Raw genomic sequence first — 25,265 nt, forward strand, 5'->3', positions numbered from 1 at the left:
AAAATGAAGAGTATTAGTGTCCAGGAATCAGTGGTTAGGATTGTTTGTGCAATCATATTTTTATGATTTAACTTAGAGGCAGTGGATTCAAGAATTCAGTTGGTTTAATCTGAGTAAATATTGACCACGTATACCATTTCTAAGTGCCTGCGTATCACGAGTAATGGGCTACCAGAGTATGAACTAATTCTCCTATATTTTATCATCCTGAATATCTTGATTAGTTTTGGCCGCTGATCAGAATGCATCCATATCTAGTTGGACAAGGATGCTGGTTTTGAAACGGTGGAGTCACTCATCAATCCTCAATCCGGTCCATTACATGGACCCTCCGGATCTTCATACTTATATGCCACCCTTAGAGTAGGCCCCATTGAGGATGGAAGATAGCATCAAAGTTATACTGATTGGATGATCTGAACCATCCCTTTAGCATGATAAATATGGAATCTTGATAATTTTAGTTTTTAACCTTCCATTTGAGAGGCCACCAATTGGATGGTTTGATTCATTCAATTAATGTTAATTTTGGGCTCTACATCAATGATAAGCCCTACAATTTGGACGGTCCAGATTTTTTATATGAATGGCGAGCTTGCATTGGATGAAAATGGTGATGAACGGCAGGGGGAGGGAGAGAAAACGAAAGGAAATTTTACAAAAACCTACCTAATTAATATAAAATTTGCCTTTCCATGCCTAAAAAAAGATTTTCAGTGAGCTGCCTCATTAATGTAAGTAATTATCATTACAATACATTCCCTTTAAAAAGTTGCTAAGTAGTTTGATAACTCCACTGGGCCTACTATGATGTTTATGTGAAATCCACCCCCAACCACTAGGTGTGACACCTCCTTTAGGTCTAGGGTCCAAAACTCAGCTCCATTCATGATTCTGGTGGAACACATGGTTACAAATAATGGATTGGGCAACTCTCACCCTCCAAATTGCTTCTCCTTGTGTGCCCAATCTGAATCATGATGGGGCCTGATTTTTGGGCCTCATTCCCAATTGATGTTGTGTCATCTAATGGTTGGAGTGGATTTCATATAACCATCACGGTGGACCCTGTAAAAAATTAAGGGTGCAACCCGTTAAAAAAAAATTAGGGGTGGATCTTTCTCTGCCAACTACTTCATTTAATGTGGCTCCCATGATTCACAATTTTATTTTTAGTCCCGGACCTAAGATGGTATTACGCATCTATTGGTTGTATTGGATTTCACAACCACATCATGGTACCCCATAAAAAAATTCCAAGGGTGGCTGTCCCCAGAGCATTAGTTTAAAAAATAGAAATTTTCAATTTGCACTAGAAAGGGAATTTTATACATTCTCACTTCTTCATCTTCTTCTTCTTCTTCTTCTTATTTATTTATTTATTTATTTATTTTATGGAGTCCACCATGATGTATATATGGGTTAACTTCTCATTAAGATGGGCCTCACCCGATATTGGGTTGGGCTAGGGTTGAGGTATAGGAACCTTGGGTTGGGCTAGGGTTGAGCACCAACCAGACCCAACCTGCCTGACTTTTAGCCCTAATAATGTTGCAAGTAGAGAGAGTTGACCTCTAGCGTCTGAGTTGACCTAGTTTAGATGAGTCCCCATTGGGTCATATAGAAACTAGTCTAAATTGATCCGATGAGTCCCACCTAGGTCACATAGAAATTAACTAGCATCTGAGTTGACCCAATGAGTCAGATGAGTCCCACTTAGATCATGACGGAAAGTAGCCTACGCATAAGAATATCACTGCTAGTCGAGGAAGTGGACCTAGTGAGGTAGATGAGTCCCACTTGGGTCATGATAGAAACTAGCTCTCTAAATAAGGATTTAAAAAAAAAAAACTATAACTCGAGCGAGTTAACCCAATGAGTCAGATGAGTCCTACTTAGATCATGACGAAAAGTAGCCTACGCATAAGAACATCACTCCTGGTCGAGCGAGTGGACCTAGTGAGGCAGATGAGTCCCACTTGGGTCATGATAGAAACTGGCTCTCTAAATAAGGATTAAAAAAAACTATAACTCGAGCGAGTTAACCCAATGAGTCAGAATGTCAAAATGTCTCTTTCTAGAAAGTAGACGTAGTAAAACTTACCTACCTCCTATAGACACTCCACCTCAGGCTGACAAGCTAATAGAGTTTAAACAGATAGATGGACAACCATTCCCTGATCCTAAACCCTAACCCTAGAATCATAAACCTTAGGAACCTCATTCCTCTGCCCGATCAACCCAGTCAGTCTAACCATTAACCCTAGAAACCCAAAACCCTATAGCCTTGAGTCAACTCTCTCGGTCAACTCACTAAGTCAACTCAGCTAGTCAACCCAGCTAAACCCATAACCTAGTCAACTCACCTAGTCAAGCCCAAAACTAAGCCTGAACCTAAGCCCAAAACTTGAAAGCATCAACCCTTACAACAAAACCTCCACATGCTTTGAGAATGCTCCCTACCAAAGTAGGGAGTCCAAGTGGAGACCAGTGGCATTATAGTTGTCGCAGGCCATATGGCACTCCCCCTCTCTTGGGTTGCATCCCTCAAGCATATGGGTTGCTCCTTTTTTGAACCTTAAGTGTGTGGTTGATGGGCATTTACTCTGATGCCCCATCTAAATACCCATCTCCTTCCCAAAAATCATACTTTTACCAAATCATCCAACTTATGAGATGATGCCATGTGGCAATCTCAAATCTCAACCATTCAAACACATTTTACCCCCATGATCACCAGAATTACTAGAAAATCAGATTGGAAAAATATAAATAGCTCAATTCCCTTCTCATTTCAAGATACACCAATCCCTTCTCATCAACACACCAAGCATCCCTTATCCTTAGCTGTCCTCCACCAAGGAGAGTGAGAGTAAAAGTCAGAGTGAGAACCCAGCCTTGGTCTAGCTTGGCTTAGCTAAAAAGTCTAAGACTCCTGAGCCACCCAAGTTCAAATTTGAATCACTCAATCTAGTATTGCGACACTGTCGTTCATCCTAAATCCAAACCCTTTATCAGTCTCATCAAATTAGTGCATCAGCATTGTGCAACGTTCATTCCATTCTCAACCCACAGTTTCTCATATACATCAGCATCATAGTGCATTACATCGTTTTCACGTACCTGACTAGTGGACGTATACTCTGTGGCTTGCCGATATAATCGGATCTTTCCCATTAGAAACCTTAACCAGTTATCCATCATTTAACATATATATTGCATCTCATTATTTTCCATCGTATGATCTTGCCCATCAGAAACGTTAACCGGCTAGTCATCATTTATCATATATATTGTATCTCATTGTTTTCCATCATATCTGATTGGCGGACATGTGCTCTAAGACTCTCCAATATAATCACAGCAGGTCCACCAGAAACCTTAGTCGGTTGGCTGTCGTTTTACAATAAGCATTCATATATCATCAATTCTCTATGCCTTGGACTTGATCATTTTGAACGTATGAGCTGTGGCTTGCCAATATAGTCGAATCCCGCCCATAAGAAAATTTGATTAATTAAATACCTCTACTACAGTACCACATTACATTTTTTACATCACATTACATTTACAACATGCAAGAACTATATATTCTTCATAAACTAGTTAGATCTTGTGAAGTAAATACTGTACATCTGTACGGGCAGAGTGTGTGCCTAACACATTTCCTCTCTAGAACCGCGGTCTCTTACTTAGAATCTCCGGAACATAAACTCACAAGAATCCTCGAGTCCTTAATCTTAAGCATTTATACGGACTCAACCGACTATAGAATCATAATAAGTGGTTAGTGGTGACTCTAGTTAAATATCATATCTTTTACCCCCATTAGAAAAGCCCTCGAGCGAGGTAATCAGTAAAAAAGAAGATAGTAGATCTCCTGTGTTTTCCTCAGGCATCCACACCTCCCTGTAAGACTTTTCGGGCATGGAAATGAAAGTCTGCAATATCTAATTATCATAGCTCCATTAAGATAATCTAGTCAATGGTCTTGTTCTCAGGACTTAGCTTTAGTCTCTTCCTGTCAAGATCACCTGATTTCTAAATAATTACGCGTGTTCCTGAATCACGGACCCTAAGAAATTATTCTCCACCTTTGGAAAGTCAATGACATGTAGTTTCCATCAGTGGGCCATCTCGACTTAACAAGTAGCTGTAGAATAAAATAATAGTTATTGATGGACGGTGTGTTCTTGTTCCCATAAGGTCTATAAATAAAGGGTGGAGAAGATACCTGCTCAAAAGTAAAAAGAAAAATTACTTTTTGAGTGTTCCCAGTCGCAAAATAAGCAGTTTCCGACGTGGTTGGCCACTGGGAATCCACGATGAAGGTAGCATTCCAAGGAGTTTAGGCCATCGGCGCCAAGGAAGACATCATCACACACGTGCAATCATTGAACACCTATGCAAGATTTGGTCCACTGATGGGGTAGCATGTACATTAAATATATACCGTCGATCATTTTGCCATAACCGGCCAATTTGATCATACATGTATAGCTTACTTGATGAGTGGACCAGCTTGAATTTGGGGCCAGGAATATTTATATGGTGTGCCTATTATGGGGAATGGCACGATTTCCTGTATGTCCCTGACATGTTTTGGGTTCTGGGTTTTCAACGAATCTCTACTTCAATCTGCCTCTGAGAAAATAGCATTATCATCTCTTTATTACCACGGTTGATGGATTTTGTTCAGTGATTAGGTGAATTATATGTGATTTTTTCATCTAATTCGATAGTGGATTTGTTACAGCAAAAGCTGGTGATGAAAGTCCAGATGAATGGCCCGAAGGGCCGATCCAAAGCCATGAAGGTTGTAGTTGGTGTACCAGGTATTCTTATATTTTCAGTTCTACTAACATGCACGTTGGATATCAGAAAATGGTCAAGGCGATGAAGGTGATAAGCTTAGGAGTGTCAATGTGCTTGGTTAGGCCAAACAATTTTTTGTCCAAGCCGGGATCACCATGATCAAATGTAGACTTTGTGCAACGACTTTTTTAGCGACGAGTCTAATTTCATCACAAAAAGTTAAATTTTTACAACAATATTTTAAGTTGTTGTAAAAAATTAACTATTTAGAATTTATGACACCGTATTTGCAATAAAATTAGTAACAAGTAGCACTTGTAACAAAACGTTTTTAGCAACAAGTTTGAAGTTTTTAATGATGAGTTGACTTGTCGCAAAAAGTATGAGTTGTTGTAGTGGATCAACGTAGACCTAAGCCCAACCTAGGCACATGACGATCAAAAATAGTCCAGCCCAAGCCTAGCCCAAAATGTTGATGTTACTCTAATGCACAAAGCTGAAAGTCGTTCCTAGGAGAGTATCATTTAAAATGAGTAAATGAGGATTTTTACATAGTGTATATTAAAAATTAATTTTGCAAACCCTAACGGGTGGGCTATGCTAGACTCGGGCCATGCTAAGAGCTCAAATACTCATTGGCATGTGGTGCTGAGTGGTGACTCACTGAGTCAACCTTGTCAAATCAATGTTAAGTTAGTAACTCGGTGGCACACACAATGGTGACTCATTGAGTCAATCCTGTCAAATCCTTGTTGACTATGTAACTGGGAGACGTGAAAGGGCGACCCACTGAGTTAACTATGTCAAATCCATGTTGGCTTAGAAACCTGTTCACCTCCACCGCTAACCCACTAAGTCGAACTGAGTCCAAAACCATATTGACTTAGTAACTAGATGACATAATATTTTCTTATGGTCACTTGTTTTCAATAAATTGTCTAGGCCCATTTTGTGGCTCATGCAAGTCATGGATTGACTTTCCTATATATATATATATATATATATATATATATATATATATGGGAAATGGTACCGTGAGGTCCACTTCATGGGAATTTCCAGTGAGGTCAAGCTGTGTGGGCCCCACCGTGATGTGTGTCGAACATCTACCCCATCAGGTAGATGCATCATTCCATGGTGGGTCACGGGCTTAAAAATCAAGTCAATTCATGACTTATATGAGCCACACACAACAATTAAGAGGGATTACCCTCCTATTAGAATATTGGCAATCATTTATTGGCCACACTGAGATGTGGTTCGCAAATTCAGCTCATCCATTTATGTGTGTCCAACTTGATGAGGGAATAGACCAAGTTTTAGTGGCATCCAAAACTCACATGGCCCCACCAAATGTTTTTATATGTTTTAGGTATATCTTCAAATGGTTTTAGATGGTATGGCCCACCTGAGTTCCATATAAGGATGATTTTTGAGATATACCGTAAACTAAAGGGACCCATAAATGCACGGTGTTGACGTTGTACACACATCACAGTGGGGTCCACACAGCTCGACCTCACGAGAAGTTTCCATGAGGGCGACCTCATAGTTCCTTATAGTATATATATATATAGCGGCACGACTCACCTATGAACACGGACTACCTACGAACTTTTTTGAGAACTCATCATATCTAATGAGTCTCAAAAATCGGAACGGTCCACATGAAGCAGAACCTCATAAAGCCTCCTGCTACCAATTTTTACTTTGAACCAAAACTTTGGTGGGCCATAAAAATGCAAACAGTTTCTTCTCTTGATTTGAATTTCTCTTTTCTATGGTCCACCAGAATATTAGATCAGGGTGAAAATTCACCTCCTAAGTTTTCATGGGATTCTGCATCTTATGAACCGTTCGGATTCGACACCCATGACACGTGTGCAAAGGTGCACACGTGCGTAGGTGCGTAGGTGGGCATGCCTCTCTCTCTCTCTCTCTCTCTCTCTCTCTCTCTCTCTCTCTATGTATATATAGTCTCTTGTAATTTAACATACTATCAAAGTTAGGGTTCTGATAAACTGTACCCACTTGACCATCATCACCGGCCTGCCCTTGTCATGGCATTCGCTCGTGACATTACCATTGTCCATGCAAAAGACACCACCCAAATCCATCACTTATGCAATTCATACACTGTCATTGTCATTGGGGCTAGGTCACCAACTTATGCTCACTAGAATACCCACATTTAAAATCATAAATATAGATGCTGATACAATGGCTATTTACCGTGCCTGTTGCAGGGGTGATATCAGCTTCATTAGAAGGAGAAGACATGAATCAGATTGTCGTTATTGGCAACGAAGTCGATTCTTTCGTTTTGATAAAGTTGCTTAGAAAGAAGATTGGTTTCGCGGAGCTTGTTAGTCTTGGGCCGGTTGAAGAGAAGGAAACAAAGTCCAAGGAAACAAAGCCAGAGTCGGGCAGTGAACTAATGGCTCAACCGTCAATCTGGGCTTACCCATCAAGTGCACCACCCCTTTATCCATACGAGGCCGGCAGCAGTCGTGCATGACCCTATTTATTCAACCACGTGATAATAATGAAAATGGCAAGAAAATGCTAAGGAAATTTGTGCAAGACCGTTAATAATGGTCTCTCTCTGCCTTTTTTTTTTTCCTTTTTTTTAAATTTTTTTTATTTTTAATTTTTTTAGGGGCATTTGCAACTGTGGGATCTAGTCATTCATTGGTTGGCGGGTAGAACTATCTGGTTGGATGCACATGTATGATGGACATGAACCATGCATGATTTTATTTCTAGCTGTTCATTTTTCTCATGCATGCATCCAACCCGAATATCGTGTCTCCCAACTGATATATGAGCCGGATATTGCACATTTGTGTCACGAAGTACATTTCTTCTTAGCTTATCTGAGTAAAATATGTAATGTGACGTGTCGTTACGAATATAAGTGTGCAACGTTGCTAATAATGCTTAAGAAAATTCTATATAATAATCAAGCTTCTTATTACTCAGATGATATAACAGACGAAATCCATACCCCATACCGTCCATTAGGTGTGCAGACACATTTTCACCTTGAATCCTAAAAGATCAGTCTGATTCAAGGCTTGGGTGGGAAAAACCACAAGGAACCGTGTTAAATCATGCCTAAAACCACCAAATTCACTTGCTGTATCGTACATGAGTCTTGAAATATCCTGATTTTCAAGGCGTCCTTGTGGGATGTACCAGATGAATGTATTGGATGACGTATATATACAGAAAGGTGTAAATCACACAATATTTGGACAATTGTAATGATGGGAGTCCACGTCTTAACTGATCTGTGTGCACCACCTAAGTTGAATCGGCTTGATTTTTGGGACTCAATCAAACGGAGGGGTGCACCTGATGGATGGAGTCGATCTCATCCACATGAAGTCATTTCATCCGCGTAAGTGAATGTTGTTGTGGGTAGAAATGTACCAGCCAGTTTAGGACAGGTTAGCAGATCGTCCATCCACTTAACGCCAAAGGAAAATACAACCTTGATTTATCAAAGAATCCAGGTCGATGAACTGATATCCAAAACAACCATATAGATCACCTCGGATTCTCCACCTCGGCTCCCTATCGCATGCTTCCGCTAGTTCCGACATGCACCCGACCGATTCTATCCAAAATCCTAGCCGAGGGTTTTCGAAGTCGATTACAACACGAATATCTCGGAGATCGCGGCCGAAGATCTCAGGAGATATTCAGGGTATTCTCGAATATATACAAATCCAACTTGGGATCCGTATCCTACTACAATGCACTCTTACTAAACATAGAAGATCCATTTACACCATCGCATCTCCTCACCTATAAATAAGGACACCCCCAATGGTGAAAGGTACACCCAATCTTAAGTCAAAATTTCTATTTACAACTAGACCCAACTTCCCTACTTGACTTAGGCATCGGAGGGTGTCCTATCAAAGCCAAGGCCTCATTTGTCTGCTCTTTGTGCAGATATTCGGAGATCCGAAAAAAAAGCTATCCAAATTTCTGCATCAACAAAAGTCATTACCATGCAAGAAGGCAAGCATTTTAGGCATGATTAGCAACATGGTTTGATAGAGTTGTTACCCTGCCAGGCTACTTTGAAAACTAAGACACTATACACCATTCGTGGTGGGGCCCAACACATGAACTGTTTCATCCTCGACCATACATACAGTGGCCCCGTCATGCAACATACTAAACAGGCATGAAGTTGGCCATTCAATAACCAAACCCAATACACACACACACACACACACACAGAGGCATGCTCACCTACGCACCTACGCACGTGGGCACCTTTGCACATGTGTCATGGGTGTCGAATCCGAACGGTCCATAAGATGCGGAATCCCATGAAACCTTAGGGGGTGAATTTGCACCCTGATTTAAGATTCTGGTGGAGCATAGCAAAGAGAAATTCAAATCAAGGGAAGAAACTATTTGCATTTTTCATGACCTACCGAAGTTTAGGTTCAAAGTAAAAATTGGTACTAAGGGGTTTCAAGAGGTTCTGCTTCATGTGGACCATTCAGATTTTCGAGACTCATCAGATATGATGAGTTCTCAAAAAAGTTCGTATGTAGTCCGTGCGAACTGGTTCGCAGGTGAGCGTTTCGCTATATATATATATATATATATATATATATATATATATATATATATATATATATATAGGCATGCTCACCTACGAACCTATGCATGTGCGCACCTTTGCACACATGTCATGGGTGTCAAATCCGAACGGTCCATAAGACGCGGAATCCCATGAAACCTCATGGGGTGAATTTTCACCCTGATCTAAGATTCTTGTGGGCCGTAGCAAAGAGAAATTCAAATCAAGGGAAAAAACTGCTTGAATTTTTCATGGCCGCCGAAGTTTTGGTTCAAAGTAAAAATTGGTACCAAGGGGTTTCATGAGGTTATGCTTCATGTGGCCTGTTCAGATTTTCGAGACTCATCAAATATGATGAGTTCTCAAAAAAGTTCGTATGTAGTAGGTATGAACTGGTTCACAGGTGAGCGTTATATATATATATATATATATATATATATATATATATATATATATATATATATATAAATATATTATATATAGGGAAAAGGTACTATGCGCTCGACCTCACGAGTTCATCCCATGAGGTCGAGCTGTGTGGGCCCCACCGTGATGCGTTTCAAACATCTACCCCATTAGTCAGATGCAACATTCCATCGTGGGCCTAGATCTTAAAAATCAAGTCAATCCGTGACTTGTGTGGGCCACACCACATACAGAAGTGGGGAGGGGCCGTGCACCATTAAAACATTCATAATCATTTTTTGGGCCCACCGAAATATGGTTTGCAAATCCAACCCATCCATTATGTGTGTCCCACTTGGATGAGGGTTCAGACCAAGTTTCAGCAGCATTCAAAACTCAGGTGGGCCCACCAAGTGCTTTTATATATTTTAACGATGTCTTCACATGATTTTAGATGGTATGGCCCACCTAAGTTCCGTATACGGCTGATTTTTGGGATATCCCATAATTTAGAGGGCACCCATCAAATGCACAGTGTTGATGGTCGACACGCATCATGGTGGGGCCCACACAGCTCAACCTCACGGGAGCTTATCGTGAGGTCGAGCGCATAGTACCTTTTCCCACACACACACACACACACACACACACACACACACACACACATTGGCCACACCACCGTGAGTTGTGGCGGCATGAGTTTTGAGTCAGGCTAATGTATGGAGTGCCACTTCATCCTATAGACTGGCACCTGATGAACATGTTCTATGCAAGACAAACAATATTGTGGGCCTCACACATATCTATGAATGGGTCGGCCTCTTCATTGTTTCCCATGGCGTCGCCCACCTTAGATATTAAATAAGAATTTTTAGTAAGTTGTGTTTTTTTTTTTTTTTTAAAGCATTTTAAACCTTAAACATACTCAACATTCATCAACACTTGTTAATATAGTCCATACGATGAGCGTTTTCTCATACGGCAAATAAGAGAGTTATCACCTTCATCCAAACCCAATCTATGGGCATCTTATCTATTTTATGCATTTCTAGTTTCATTGACAACAGGAAATATGTTTACAGATCCAAATGTGCTATCTTCTTTAGGATAATTGTTTATTTCTTCTAAATCAGAATGTGGTGAAATTTTATCATTATGTTTCTGTATAGATTTAGCTTAACTTTTTGAAGCTTTCTTTTTTTTTTTAATCATCGACGTAACCTGATCTTGACTCAACCTGACACAACCCAAGCACAACTATAGATAATCATACTTTAAAGAGAGAATCAGAGGAGAAAGAAATCAGGGAAGGAGAGAGAGAGAGAGAGAGAGAGAGAGAGAGAGAGAGAGAGAGGTGGTGTCACTCGTCATCACTTGTCGAGTGGCGGGGTCCTTGCCAGCGTGCCGCTCAAGTAGGGTAAAAGTAAAAAAGGAAGAGGAGCCAGGAGAAGGGCAGGTAGGGTAGATTTAGGTTTTAACTTTTTTAGTTTTTATAATATATATAATATAAAATATATAAAATTCAAGTGAGTCAAGTTCGAGTTTTGTTTCGAGTCGATTCAATTTAAGCTTGAAAAAGCACGAACTTGACTTGTTTTTTTTTTCGAACTATGGTTTAGGCACTCGACTTGACCCAAATTAGTCTGCAAGTTGAGTTAGATTGAGCTCAATTGAGTCGATTCAAGCAAGTTTCTCGAGCTCGCTCGACTTATGTTCAACTCTACAGACCACCACGGTGTGACAATCGAGATCATTCATTCAGTAGTGCCCAATGTGTCAATCTACGGCCAAAAAAGCTTGTAGTGATAAAATCCAAACTTCTGGTATAGATCCACATAAAATCAATTCATTTATTCAGTCAATTGAATAAGACGACTAGTCCAGTGAGAACCGTGTTTTGGGTGAGCACGCGAGGACGACTATACGACAACCAAAGTCCAGAACTAGGTTGATTTAGAGAAAGACTTTAATAAATATTCTGGCAGAGCGTGATGGGTGATACGCAGGTGGTTACAAATTACAAAGAAATTACATACGCGGACTGAAAATAATTTAAAATGAACCGTCTAAATTATGGGTACAAGATATATAGATGTGTCAAGATAAAAAAGAAAATCTCTTACCTGATTATCTAGCTATGATCAGATCGATTGACATTTATTTAACGGTTAGAAATTAATACCAAGTAATGGTCATTAAACAAAATGTCAACCGAATCGGAGGTTAGGATTGTTTGAACAATCCACTTACAGATAGTGGATTCAACAATTCCGTCGGTTTAATTAATTTGAGTGAATACTTGCCACGTTTGCCATTTCTAAGTGTCTGTATATCAAGAGTCGTATGTAACCATCGTTCCCCTATATTTTATCATCCTAAAGATCCTTGACCCATTTGGGCCACTGATCAGAATGTGTCCATATCTAGTTGGACATGGATACCGGTTCTGAAATGGTGGAGCCACTCATCTATCCTCAATCGGGCCCATTGCATGGACCGTCTGGATCTTCATACTTATATGCCTCCCTTAGAATAGGCCCAATTGAGGATGGAAGATAGCATCAAAATTATTCTAATTGGATGATCTGAACCATCCATTTAGCATGATAATTTTAGTTTTGAACCTTCCATTTGATAGGCCACCAAAGAGATGGTTTGATTCATTTGATTAGCGTTATTTTTGAGCTTGATATCAATGGCAGGCCCTATAATTTGAACGGTCTAGATTATTTATATGAATGACCCGTGTACTCTAGATGAAAATGGTGATGACCCACAAGGGAGAGAGAAAGAAACTTGGGTTATGAAGGAAACCAGCGTGTGCAAATAAGAATAACACTGCTAGTAGAGAGAGTTGACTCAGTGTGTCAGATGACCAAGTGAGTTGACCTAGTGAGTCAGGTGAATCCCACATGGGTCATGATAGAAACTGGCTATGTATATAAGGATAAAACCGCAACTCGAGCGAGTCAACTCAATGAGTCAGAATGTTGAAACACCTCTTTCTATAAGTCAAAAAGTAGAAAAACACACCAACCTCCTTGTATGACTTTTAGAACATAAAAATGAAAGTGTAGAAGAGTCGATTTCTTTAATCATCAAAACTCAATAAAGTTAATACAGTCAATGGCATTATTCCCGTGACTCGGTAGACCAGTCTCTCATGTGAGGATCAGCTGATTTCTAAGCAATTACATGGCAACTCCCAATTCATGGACCCTAAGGAATATTAATCTCCACCCTTGGAAAGTCAAGGCCACTAGCTTAGTCTACATAATCTTCGTGGAAGCACAGTGAGGTATTGTTGTTCCCAAAGGCCTATAAGTAGAGGGTGCAGAAGATTTCCTAGAAAAGATCAAGAAAAAACTAATTTTTGCATCCCTAATAGTAAAATAATTAAGCAGCTTCCGACGCAGTTGGCTACTAAGCATCGACTATGAAGGTAAATTTCCAACAAGCTTAAGGCCAATGGCAACAAGGCAGATGTCACACACAGGCTATCTTTAGACATCTATGCAAGATTGAGGCCATTCCTTAGAAGCTTCCCACCTCGAACAACCCTGGCTCAAAAGTCGGGCTGGTCCGGCATCATGTACATCAAATATCTACACTGGTCATTTTGTCCTAACCATCCAATTTGATTATACATGTGTAGCTTACTTGATGAGTGGACCACCTTGAATTTGTAGCTAGGAATATTTATGGTGGGCTTATAAAGTAGAATGCAATGAATCCCATAATGTTTAGGGTTTTCACTTAATCTGTTTTTCACTGTACTTTTAAGCAAATAGCCTTAACATCACCCTAAACCCTATATATTAGGGTTCGGATTTTTTTATGTGATTTTGTGCATCTAACTTAATAACTGATTTGTTACAGCAAAAGATGGTGTTAAAAGTCCACATGTGTAGCCCAAAGTGCCGAGCCAAAGCCTTGAAAGTTGTAGTTGGTGTACAAGGTATCCCTATATTTTAAATTCTATGCATTAGCATGAACGTCGGATATTCAGGTGCAGTCGGTCCATGGTTATGTCTCTAGACCATCTAATTAGGGTATTGCATCTTGCATGACCCATAGCCCTAAATCCATGCTTATTAGATGTTCATAACCATCTGAGCTATCATCCATTTTTTGTATGGTAAAAAAAAAAAAAAGCCAATGGTCCACTAAGCTATTGTGAACGAAATGTCCAATTATTGTGATATTTTAATGGAAGGTCATTAATGATGCAGAAAACAACCATGGAAATCTGATAATGCAAAAAATGATGAGATTGAAATCTGCATCTGCGAATGCCCGCCGTTGAAATCTGATAATGTGGAAAATGATGAGATTAATATCTACTTTCATAGGTTATTTTACCATGTTATTTATTATAGAAATCTTAAAAGGTCAATGGTTTAAAAGCTATTTATGACAAATTCAATGGATTAGCATTTTGGAAATAAATCAATTCAATCAATTCTTGAAAAAAAAAATGTATAATAACTACTTTATGTCTCCACATCTGCCTTGTGCAAGACAAATGGCTGAAAAATCATCATCTTTGGAAATCAATTTTATTTCCAACCATTTCTACTCAAACACTGCTCATCCAGCTCATTGTGATGAAGTTATTATCCATAGAGATGTATTGCGCAGCACGCCAATAACGCAGTGAACCGAGATCTAATCTCAAGTCTCACCCATAAATGATAAACAAGAAAAAATATAATCTATGAGAAGAATCAAAACATTTCAAACTAACCACAAGACAGAATATATGTGAAAAAATCCCAAACAAGAGTAAAAAACCACAGGTGCAAACTTCCACTCTGAAGAAAACAAGATTACAAGCAATATGCTAACCTTTTCCCCTAGATATATACAGAAAACCATTTGCCCACACTTTAAAATAACTCTCATTACCCTAAAAAAGCTACAGGGACCCCTATTTATAGTTTAGGCAACTTTCCTTTCGCACTTCTGTGAAAACTAACTCAAAAAATTCGCAGTCCATGCAAAATTCAGAAACGAATCTGCGTAACCTCGATTAGTCAAGCAGGCTGCTCGACTGGCGGACCATCAACTGGTCGAGCAGGGGCCTCGACCGGTCGAACACTTCGGACCCCAAAAAACATAACTCGCTTGACTTCGAGTCGAGCCAGTCCTCGACCGGTCGAGCAACGCCCTCGTGTGGCTCCACACCTCAACAATCTTCTGCTTGGAGACACATCACTATAAACCTTCATCTTCTATATCTGGAGTGCACCACCTCCCCGTCTTCAAGCCTGAAGACCAATCAAAGCTGAATAGAGATTCAGCTTCTCCTCTGTGACCGCCTTGGTCAGCATATCCGCAGGATTCTTACTTGTATGAATCTTCTCTAAAGCAATCCGCTGTGGTGTCCTGTTAATGCGCTCAGCCACACCATTTTGCTGTGGTGTCCCTGGAATCATTTTCTGATGTTTGATTTCATTTGCTACACAATACTCCCCAAATCTCTTATCACAGTACTCTCCCCCATTATCAGATCTAAGACGTTTTACTGTTTTACCTATCTCGTTTTCTACCATTACTTTTCACTTCTTAAATACATCAAATACATCAGATTTATTCTTTATGAAATAGACCCATAGTTTTCTACTAGCATCATCAATAAAAGAAACAAAATAACGTGAGCCACCAAGAGATGATACTGGTGTCTGTCCCTACACATCAGTGTGTACAAGCTCCAACAGATACATCTTTAGAGTGTGTCATGTCTTCTTGAAACTTACCCTCTTCTGCTTTCCATATATGTAGTCCTCACAAAATTTCAAATTGATAGACTTCAGCCCTAGTAGCTTCTCTTTTAATGATAGCACTTTCATCCATTTCTCACTCATATGTCCTAACCTCTAATGCCATAACTGCCCATTCACTCCAGTTGATGCGACTTCGAGTGAACTATACGATCCTAAAGTCACGTACAAAGTACCTTCCTTTTTGCCTCAAGATATCACCAAGGCACCTTTTATAATCTTCAAGGAATCACTACTGAATGTCGTCACATATCCGGTATCGGCTAACTGTCCCACTAAGATTAAATTCTGTTTCAAACTCGGTACATGTCCAACATCCTTTAATTTCAACATCATTTCATCTTTCTGACTTATATGAATGTCTCTCTTTCCAACAATACTGCACGGCTCATCATCACTCAGGTAGACTCTCTCGAAGTCACCTGACATATAATTACGCAGAACTTCTTTACACGAAGTGGCATAAAACGAAGCACCCGAGTCTATGACCCAAGACTCATTCATCACATCAAGAGATAAGATCAGCGCCTCTGTGTCACTCTCCTCAGATAGATTTACTGAATATTTCCCACCTTAAGAGCTTCCTTCTTGTTTCTTAAGCGCCCTGCAATCGCATTTCATGTGCCCATTCTTGCCGCAACGTTAACACCCGTCTTTGTCTTTCGCTCATTTGGACTTCTTCCTCGACTTAGAACGTCTGTGTTTATTGCCTCCTTTGTTTAGCGATCTTCCTCTTCCTTCAACATTTAGAGCATTCCTGGAATCCCTTGAAACTCTTAATGCCTTTCTTTTAGATTCTTCGCTGAGAATTAGACCGGTTACATCATCAAATTTCAGCTTTGTCGACCCTGAAAAATTGCTTATAACAATCACCAAACCATCCCAACTGTCTAACAAACTGGACAAGATCAATAACACCCTAACCTCGTCCTAAAAAACAATGCCAACGGATTCCAATTGGCTCGTGACTGTATTGAACTCGTTTAGATCTTCAGCCACACTCCCATTATCTGACATCTTCATGTTAAATAGTTGTTTCATAAGATGAACCTTATTGGATGTTGAGGATTTTTCATACATCGTAGCTAGGGCTTCCATTAATTCTTTTGTAGTCTTTACCTTGGATATATTGAAGGCGGTGTTCTTAGACAAAGAGAGTCGGATTGTTTCTAAAGTCTTCCGATCTAATAAAGATCATTCATCATCTGTCATCTTTTCTGATTTCTTCTCTTTTCCTCCTAAAGGAATATAGAGGTCTTTCTAATACAGATAATTCTTCATCTGCATCTTCTAGAAGGCAAAGTTTAAACTATCAAACTTCTCAATTCTAATCTTCCCTTCTTCCGTCATCGCTCCCAATAGAACTAAACCAATAGCTTTGATACTAGTTGCGCAGCACACCAACAAAACAGTGAACCGAGATCTAATCTCAGGTCTCACCCACAAACGATAAACAAAAAGAAATATAATCTATAAGAAGAAATAAAGCATTCCAAACAAACCACAAGACAGAATATATGTGGAAAAACTCCAAACAAGGGTAAAAAAACACGGGTGCAAACTTCCATTATGAAGAAAACGAGATTACAAGCAATATACTAACATTTTTCCTTGAATGTATAGAGAAAACATTTTGCCCATACTTTACAATAACTCTCGTTACCCTAGAAAAGCCCTAGGGACCCCTATTTATAGTTTATGCAACTTCCTTTTCGTACTTTTGCGAAAATCGACTCAAAAAATCCACAGTCCGTGCAAAATCTGAAAATGAATTTGCGTAACCTCGACTAGTCGAGCGGACCCTCGGATGGTCGAGCAGGGGCCTCGACCAGTCAAGGACCTCGGACCCCAAAAAACATAGCTCGTTGGACTTTAAGTTGAGCCCGTCCTCGATTGGTTGAGTGGGTTACCTGACCGGTCGAGTGGCTCCACACCTCAACAAGATGTTGATGAACTTAAACTAAGAGCTTAAATAATAACTGACATGAAGTGGCAAGTGGTGACCTACCAAGTCAACCATGTCGAACAACCCACCGAGTCGATCATGTGAAATCCATGTAAGCTTAGTAACCTGTTGAACTCTAGCTATGACCCACTGAATCAACTGTAGTGTCCAAATCCATGTTGCCCAAGTACCTTTCACTACCGAAGAAATGAGTAACGCCGACAGTCATGTGGTGGTTTTCCCGACGCTTTGTAGCCATCAGAGTTTTTAGAAGTGACATTATTTTCTCACCTTGTCTTTTTTTGGTAACTTGTCCAAGCCCATTGCTTAAACGACTCGGTGAGTTACTGAGTTTGAAGTATGATGCAAGATCAACATACCCTCATATTCATCAACATTTTTAGATACTCATGAACTTTAGGGTCCCCACTAGAATGGTCACATTAAAAATCATTAATATGGATGTTAATACAGTCTACTGCGTTTCGCAGGGGTAATGTCGGCTACAATAGAAGGGGAAGACATGAATCAGATTGTAGTTATTGGCAACGAGGTTGATTCTATCTGCTTGACAAAGTTACTGAGAAAGAAGATTAATTATGCAGAGCTTGTTACTGTGGAGCCTGCTGAAGAGAAGAAGGAAACGGAGACCGAGAGTGACGAAACGAAGGCTCAACCGTTAATCTGGACTTACCAATCAAGCATGCCGGTTTATGCATATGAGGTCCGTGGCTGGTAAGACCCTTGTTCGATTCTATGAGGTGATGATGAAAATATCAAAGAAGGATGTAACAAAATTCAGAAATGGCAAGGAGATTCATTTATTACTGTTGATCACGGACAATGATTTTTGTTCTAGCTGTTCATTTTTTTTCATGCATGTGTAGCACATCTGATAGCATATTTGTGGCATGAAATAGGGATCTTCTTAGCAATTCTTATCAAACATGTAATGGGATGTGTGTGTGTGTATAACTCAGCTGCGCACCAATTTGCACCGAACTTGTGCGAACTCAACCCCAACCATCAAAGCTCGGATTAGATGCCTATAACACATGTGCAAAGGTACACACGTGGGTAGCTATATATATATATATATATATATATATATATATATGGTGATGTTGCTAATAACACTTAAGAAAATTCAATATAATAATTGAGCTTCTTACTGCCTAGATCATAGGACTGATGAGATTCACACCGTCCATCAAGTGCGCGGCCATATTTTCAACATGGATCCTTAAAGATCAGTCTGATTCAGGGCTTAGGTGGCCAATATGGCAGGAATCATGTAAAATCGTGCCTAAAACCTGTAAATTCATTTGGTGTGGCGGAATGAGTCTTGAAATGTTCTGATTTTTGGGGGCGTCCTTCATCCTCGTGGGACTCGCCAGATGAATAGATTGGATGGCATATATATACACAAATGTATAAATCAGACACAACTCGGATGATTTTAGTAGTTGCCCTCAATGTCTCATTATTCCCCATTGTGTAGCGCCACCTAAGTTGGACACCACAGGAAACACCAGTGATTGAATGTTCACCGTTAAAAACTTCCTAGGCTCACTGCAATACTGCAATGTTTATTTGTCATCCAACCTGTTGGTTAGGTCTCACAGATCTGGATGAAGGGAAAACACAAATATCAGCTTGATTCAAAACTTCTGTGGACCCAAAATGTTTTTAATGGCGGGCATTCAATCACCACTGTTTCCTATAGTGTGGCGCACCTAAGATCTGGATCTGCCACTTTGAAGCCCTATTCCATAAATTGATCCCAGAAAATGGATAGACAGCATGGATAAAAAACACACATCATGGTGGGGCCCACAGAGCTTTTCCAGTAGTTCACAATACTCACTTCTGTGTTGTGTAATTCGTGTATGTATTCGGCCTCCATCCCCATCCAAATACTCAGGCGGGTCCCCATAGGGAGCACCTCGAAATCATATATGAAACCACTAAATTCACGTGGCATGGCCCACATCAGGATTGGAATAGCCTGATTTTGGGGATTTTCTTGATCAGGTGAGGCACGTTGGATAAGTGGATTGGATTGTACATATAAAAACATAAGAGACTCAATACATCTGAGGGCGAGCTTGACCATTACAATTGTTACCTATGGTGTGGCTCACATGAGTTTTGTATTGTAATAGATTTTCGTTTCTAGTGTGAGCATAGGGCGATACACCTGATGAACGGCATGGATCTCAGTTCTTATAAATGGCACAGGCCGCCCAAGTGAGAGCCTGAAAAATGAATGGGCCTGATGGGGGCCCAGATTCGGCCCATAAACGAGCCCAGTTAGACGTCTGTTTGATGCAGTCTGGGCCGGACGCCGATTACCTACTGAACCCGATAGTAGCGAATCTCCACACTGAAGTTACGTCACCACGTTCTTTGAGCCCCACCATGATGTATGTGTTGTATCAACCCCATCCATCCATTTGGAGAGATCATTTTAGAGAAGGAGCCAAATAATGAGGCAGATCAAAAGTTCAAGTGGACCCCACCAGAGAAAATAGTGGGGACAGTGTCGCCCACCGTTGAAACCTTCCTTGGGCCCATCATGAAGTTTATTTGAGATCCAACCTGTTTATAAGCTAATACAGACAGGAAATAAATGAAAACATAAATATTAGCTTGATATAAAGCTTCTGTGGACCAAAGATATTTTTAATGGTAGGCATTCATTTCCCACTTTTTTCTATGGTGGGGTTCACTTGAGATTTTAATATGCCTCATTCTTTGGTCCATACCATAAAATGATCTCTCAAAATGGATGGACGGTGTGGATACAACACATGCATCATGGTGGTGTCCACAGAACATGGTGACGTCACTTCAGTAGTGAGACTGCTACTGACGGGTTCAGTAGCTAATCCGCGTCCGTCTGGGCCTGCCAGAACCGTGCCCTTGCTTTAAAAACAGGATAGCTTGAGCTGAACTGGGCCTAGGCATGCTTTGGCCCATTAACTGCAGGAATATCTGCAGTATGACATTAGTCAAAACATAGGCTCGGCCACTCATCAGGGGCCATTGTAATATCTATCTCTCAAATAGAGATAGTTCTCATTCTTGTAACCGCCTGTTTCCCACACACAAGTATGGCCCACCAGCGATAACTGAATCTGGGCCAGTATCTGCTCATAGTGGGCCCCAGTAGTTAAATGACCTGGATCTAAAACCCAACCTGAATTTCAAATGGGCTTCAAAAAATTATCCCAGGCCCGTTTAACCAGATGTCGCCTCTTCCAAACCCAAGTATCCCAAAAAATCTACCGGCATGTATACAAGTAGGCCGTGTAGGCAAAAATAAGGAAATCGGACATCGTACAGAGTAAACTCAGTTGTGCCCACCTTGAATGTATGTGGTCTATCCACGCCGTCCATCCGTTTTTTCATCTAATTTAAGGGTTGAGACCAAAATTGAAGCATGTCCAAAGATCAAGTGGATCATATAACTGAAAACAGTGTGGATAATGATTTACACCGTTGAAACCTTTTTAGGCCCCACAGTGATGTTTATTTGTCATCCAACCTGTTCATGAGATCATAAATAAATGGAAGAAAGAAAAAACACAAATATAATATTGATCTAAAACTTCTGTGAGCCCCAGAATTTTTCAATGGTAAAAGTTTAATTCAATTGTTTACTATGGTGTGGTCCATATGAACATTGGATATGCCTCATTTTTGGTCTCAAGACCTAAAATTATCTAATAAACTGGATGGACGGAGCAGATCAAATATATAAATCATAGTGGACCTCGCATAGTTTACTCAGTAGGCTAAGCGTAGTGAGTTACCACACAATCCACTTCCAAAAAGAATAATAATAACAATTCGAAATCAGGACCAAAACCGTCCTTCTTGCTAGAGTTGGGCAAAATAGACCCGATTCGGTGGATCTGACCCGATCAGACCCGATCCGACCCAATCAGAACTGATCCGACGGTTTGGATCGGTACTGATCGGGTAGCCCCATCCAGATTCGAAATCTTTTCGGGTCGAATTTGGATTGGCCCTGATCTGACCTGACCTGAAAACCGATACGAATGGATCCGGACAGATCCGATCCTACCCGATCCGGAGTACTTCTTTTGATACTTCTACCTTTTCCTGTGGTATAGTCCACTTGAGCTTTGGATATACATCAATTTTGGGTTCAACCACTAAAATGATATGCAAAAATAAATGGATGGCGTGGATACATCACATGCATTCAAGGTGGGCCCCAACTGAGATTGCTATGTACAATAGCAAAATGATTTTCTGTGTACCACACACTGCACACAGCTACTATATAGCTGGCTTTCAACCTAGGTGTAGGTACGTGTCGTGCCAAGACGATGCTACTCTATTCAAAGGAGATCAACATTATATGGCCCCATAGTGATGTTTTTATTATATCTACACCGTTCACATATATTTACAGATTAATTTAGAGCATTATACAAAAAAGGCGACCCAAAAAGGGTTTCAATGATAGACGTTTAATATTCACTGCTTCTTTTAGTGTGGCCCACTTAATAGTTAGATCTATCTTATTCTTCGTCTCAAGCCATAAAATAAGCTTGAAAAATGGATGGATGGTTTTGATAACACATGTACCATGATCAGACCCACCTAACTTGCTAACGTGACGTCAATACCATGTACTACCAACACACAGGACAATCCCATTGATGCCATTCACAGTTGTAAACAGCTGTAACTTTTAAACGTCAAGCGTTGTACGAACAGTTCAAACGAATTCAACATGGGCCCCACAATGATGTATTTATTATATCCATACCGTTTAACCATTTTTCATGATCATTTTAGAGCATTCGGTAAAAAAAATGAATCATATCTGAAGCTCAAATAGGCCAAACCGAAAATAACAACGAGGATAATGATTTTCACCGTTAAAAAATCTTATCTGTATCGTACTTAATCCGATCCGACTCGGTTTCCCTGGCCGAGTCAGACTCGGTTCGGGTTAAGCCAACAAGGTGTCGGATCTGATCGGATGGCATGCCCAGATCCAACCCCGGATCGGAACGAGTTCGGGTCAGCATATTTAGATATCAGACAGAATCGGGTTAGGCACAATCCAATCTGACTTGCTCCGTTGCCCACCTCTACTTCTCGCTGCAGAAAAACACACATGGTGTCAAAGGAAAACCATCCAGTAAAGTGGCCTGGATTTTAAACCTGACCTAAATTTTAAATGGTCGGGCCTCAAAAAAATGTTCAGAAGCCCATTTAATAAGATGTCATCTCTTGCAAATCCAAGTATCCCATAAAATCTACTCACACGTGTACAAGTTGAGCATGTAGCCTTTGTAGGCAAAAATGCCAATAAATAAATAAATGAAAAGAAAACTGATTTAAAATGAGGAACAAAATTACCTTGAGGACATGACTTCTAATGTCTTCTTCAATGAATGATGAAAACATGAATGGTGATAAAGGGAAGTCTAAGAAGATGTTAACTCCGTTTGCAAAAGAAAAAGAATACTATATATATAATGAGATCTCTAAATTTGTTGTGAGGAAATGATTTCTTTATGTCTAGGGCTAGAGGGGGAAGAAAGAGAAATATCTAAGAGAAAGGGTTTACACCTATATTTATAAACCCTTCTCTTAGAAAAATTTCAATTAGAGGGGAATTCTATGTGTTTTAAATTATGGTAGTAACAAAGCGTAATGAGTTACCGCGCCCCCTTAAAAAAAAATGCAATCTACATCCTCCAATCAGCTAGATCCAATGTGAAACTTATGAAACTATAATTCTCTCTCTAAGAGAATTACATAGTGCCCGTTGATGCTGAGATCTGGTTGTCTCTGCTAAACTGTCATGTACTTGCAAAACCAAATGACAATGCGGGCTCTAGTTGTAGTCGGGGGGACCTCCGATGCCTAAGTTAGAATAACACACAGACTCTAGTCGAATTAGGGTAATAGTGCATACATGTTCCCATAGGTTGAGTCCTTATTTACAATCTTTTGGTACCCCTTACGTATATGATAATGCCTCTGCTAGGCAAATGTGTATCCAGATATGTCATGATTTGGCAGGATCCTCAGTGATGATTTTAGGGAGGTAACGCTTTTCGTATATGAACAGGATCTCCTAGTGGTCAGTATTCAAGGAGGTCAAGGTTGATAACCAAGACAGTCCTCTAAGTCGCTAGTTGAGGTCTTTCTAACCAAGGTTGATAATTGAAGTCGATGACTAAGGTTTGAATCTCTCTAAAGAATAAGTTCTCCACATGTGTTACATCGAGGGTCTTTTTACTTGAGATAAAATACGCCATCTTTGAGAAACGATCTACCGCTGCGAACACTTAATTAATGCCGGTCTGTGTTCATGGGAGACTAAGTATGAACTCCATAGATAAGTCCTCTCAAGGGCCTTCAAGCACAAGTAACGGGGTGTAAAGGCCAGTATTCTAAGACTACCCCTTGAAGGTCTAACAAACATGGTAGCATTGTACTGTTTTACCCACGTCACTTACCAATTGCAGTTAGTAATACCGCTCCTCCACAAGAACCTGAGTCTTATCTTGCCCAAAGTGTCCACCAAGGACACTTCTATGTAACTCTTGAATAATCTGCTCACTCAGAGAACTTTTGGGGTTGCACAGCCGATCCCCTTTGAAGAGGAAATTGTCTTGCATATGTAAGTCACTGGGATGACCCTCTTGGTACCTCATCCAGCATCTTTGAAGTCATCATGCTCGGCATATAAATCCTTAAGACAGTCGAAGCTGACTACCTCAATACTCATTTTAATAAGTAGTGAAGCGTGTCAGCTAAGTGCATCAGCCACCTTATTTTGTTGCCCTGACTTATATGCTTCAAAAAGAATATGAATTCCTACAAAAACGAAACGCATTTAGCATGCACACGATTCATATTAACCTAACTATTAATGAATTTGAGAAATTGATGGTATTTGTAAAAAAATGGACTCCCTTTGATTTAAGTAATGTCACTTATGTCATAGCTATTGGATATAACTTGTACGTTAACCACTTTTTGTGTATATCATTAAGCTTTTCACTGTAGAAAGCCACCAGCTTGCTTTCTTGAGGTAAAAATCTCCCAATTTTGACATCTGAAGTATCATATACGACCTCAAATAGTTTGTCAAAGCTGGGAAGTACAGGAACCGAGATTATGGATAATTCGAGCTTGCTTTCAGCAAAACTCTTGTTCGTTTCATCAATCCACTAAAATGGCCCATTCTCCATGCAATTTGTAATTGGTAATATAATTGTGCTAAAATTCTTCATGAACTTACGATAGAATATTGACAATCTGTGAAAACTCTGTACTTCATGGATGTTTGTTGGAACCGGCCATTCCTTGATGGCTGTTACCTTTTCGTTGCTCGCCAGATGCCCGTGAATGTCACGACAAAGTCCAAAAACAACAGGCCATCAGTCAAAGCTATATATTTTTAGATTGAGATACAATTTGTTTTCGGTGAATACTTGAAAGACCTGTTTAAGGTGTTCCATATGGCTTGCTTCATCCTGACTGTATATCAAAATCTTGTCGAAGTAGACTACTACGAAAAGCCCAGTAAATGGTTTTAGAACTTTGTTTATCAACCTCATTAATGTACTAGACGCGTTCAAAAGACTGAGAGGCATGACCAACCATTCATACAACCATTCCTTGGTCTTAAAAGCTACCTTCCACT

The 25,265-nt window shown here is 40.0% G+C and overlaps 1 protein-coding gene across 1 annotated transcript; it reads left to right on the forward strand.

The window, feature by feature from the left end:
- The first annotated feature begins 4,569 nt into the window (after positions 1-4,569).
- Positions 4,570-7,333, forward strand: LOC131255327 (heavy metal-associated isoprenylated plant protein 46-like). Its single transcript, XM_058256027.1, has 3 exons — positions 4,570-4,584; positions 4,757-4,835; positions 7,062-7,333. Exons 1-3 carry the CDS (start codon positions 4,570-4,572, stop codon positions 7,331-7,333), a joined length of 366 nt encoding a protein of 121 aa, XP_058112010.1.
- Positions 7,334-25,265: the final 17,932 nt, after the last annotated feature.

This window comes from Magnolia sinica, chromosome 9, assembly GCF_029962835.1.
Source record: "Magnolia sinica isolate HGM2019 chromosome 9, MsV1, whole genome shotgun sequence".
Taxonomy (NCBI): Eukaryota; Viridiplantae; Streptophyta; class Magnoliopsida; order Magnoliales; family Magnoliaceae; genus Magnolia; species Magnolia sinica.

Coding starts and splice junctions, on each gene's coding strand:
- LOC131255327 (XM_058256027.1), top strand. Junction 4,836..7,061: donor GGTTGTAGTTGGTGTACCAG/GTATTCTTATAT, acceptor TGCCTGTTGCAG/GGGTGATATCAGCTTCATTA.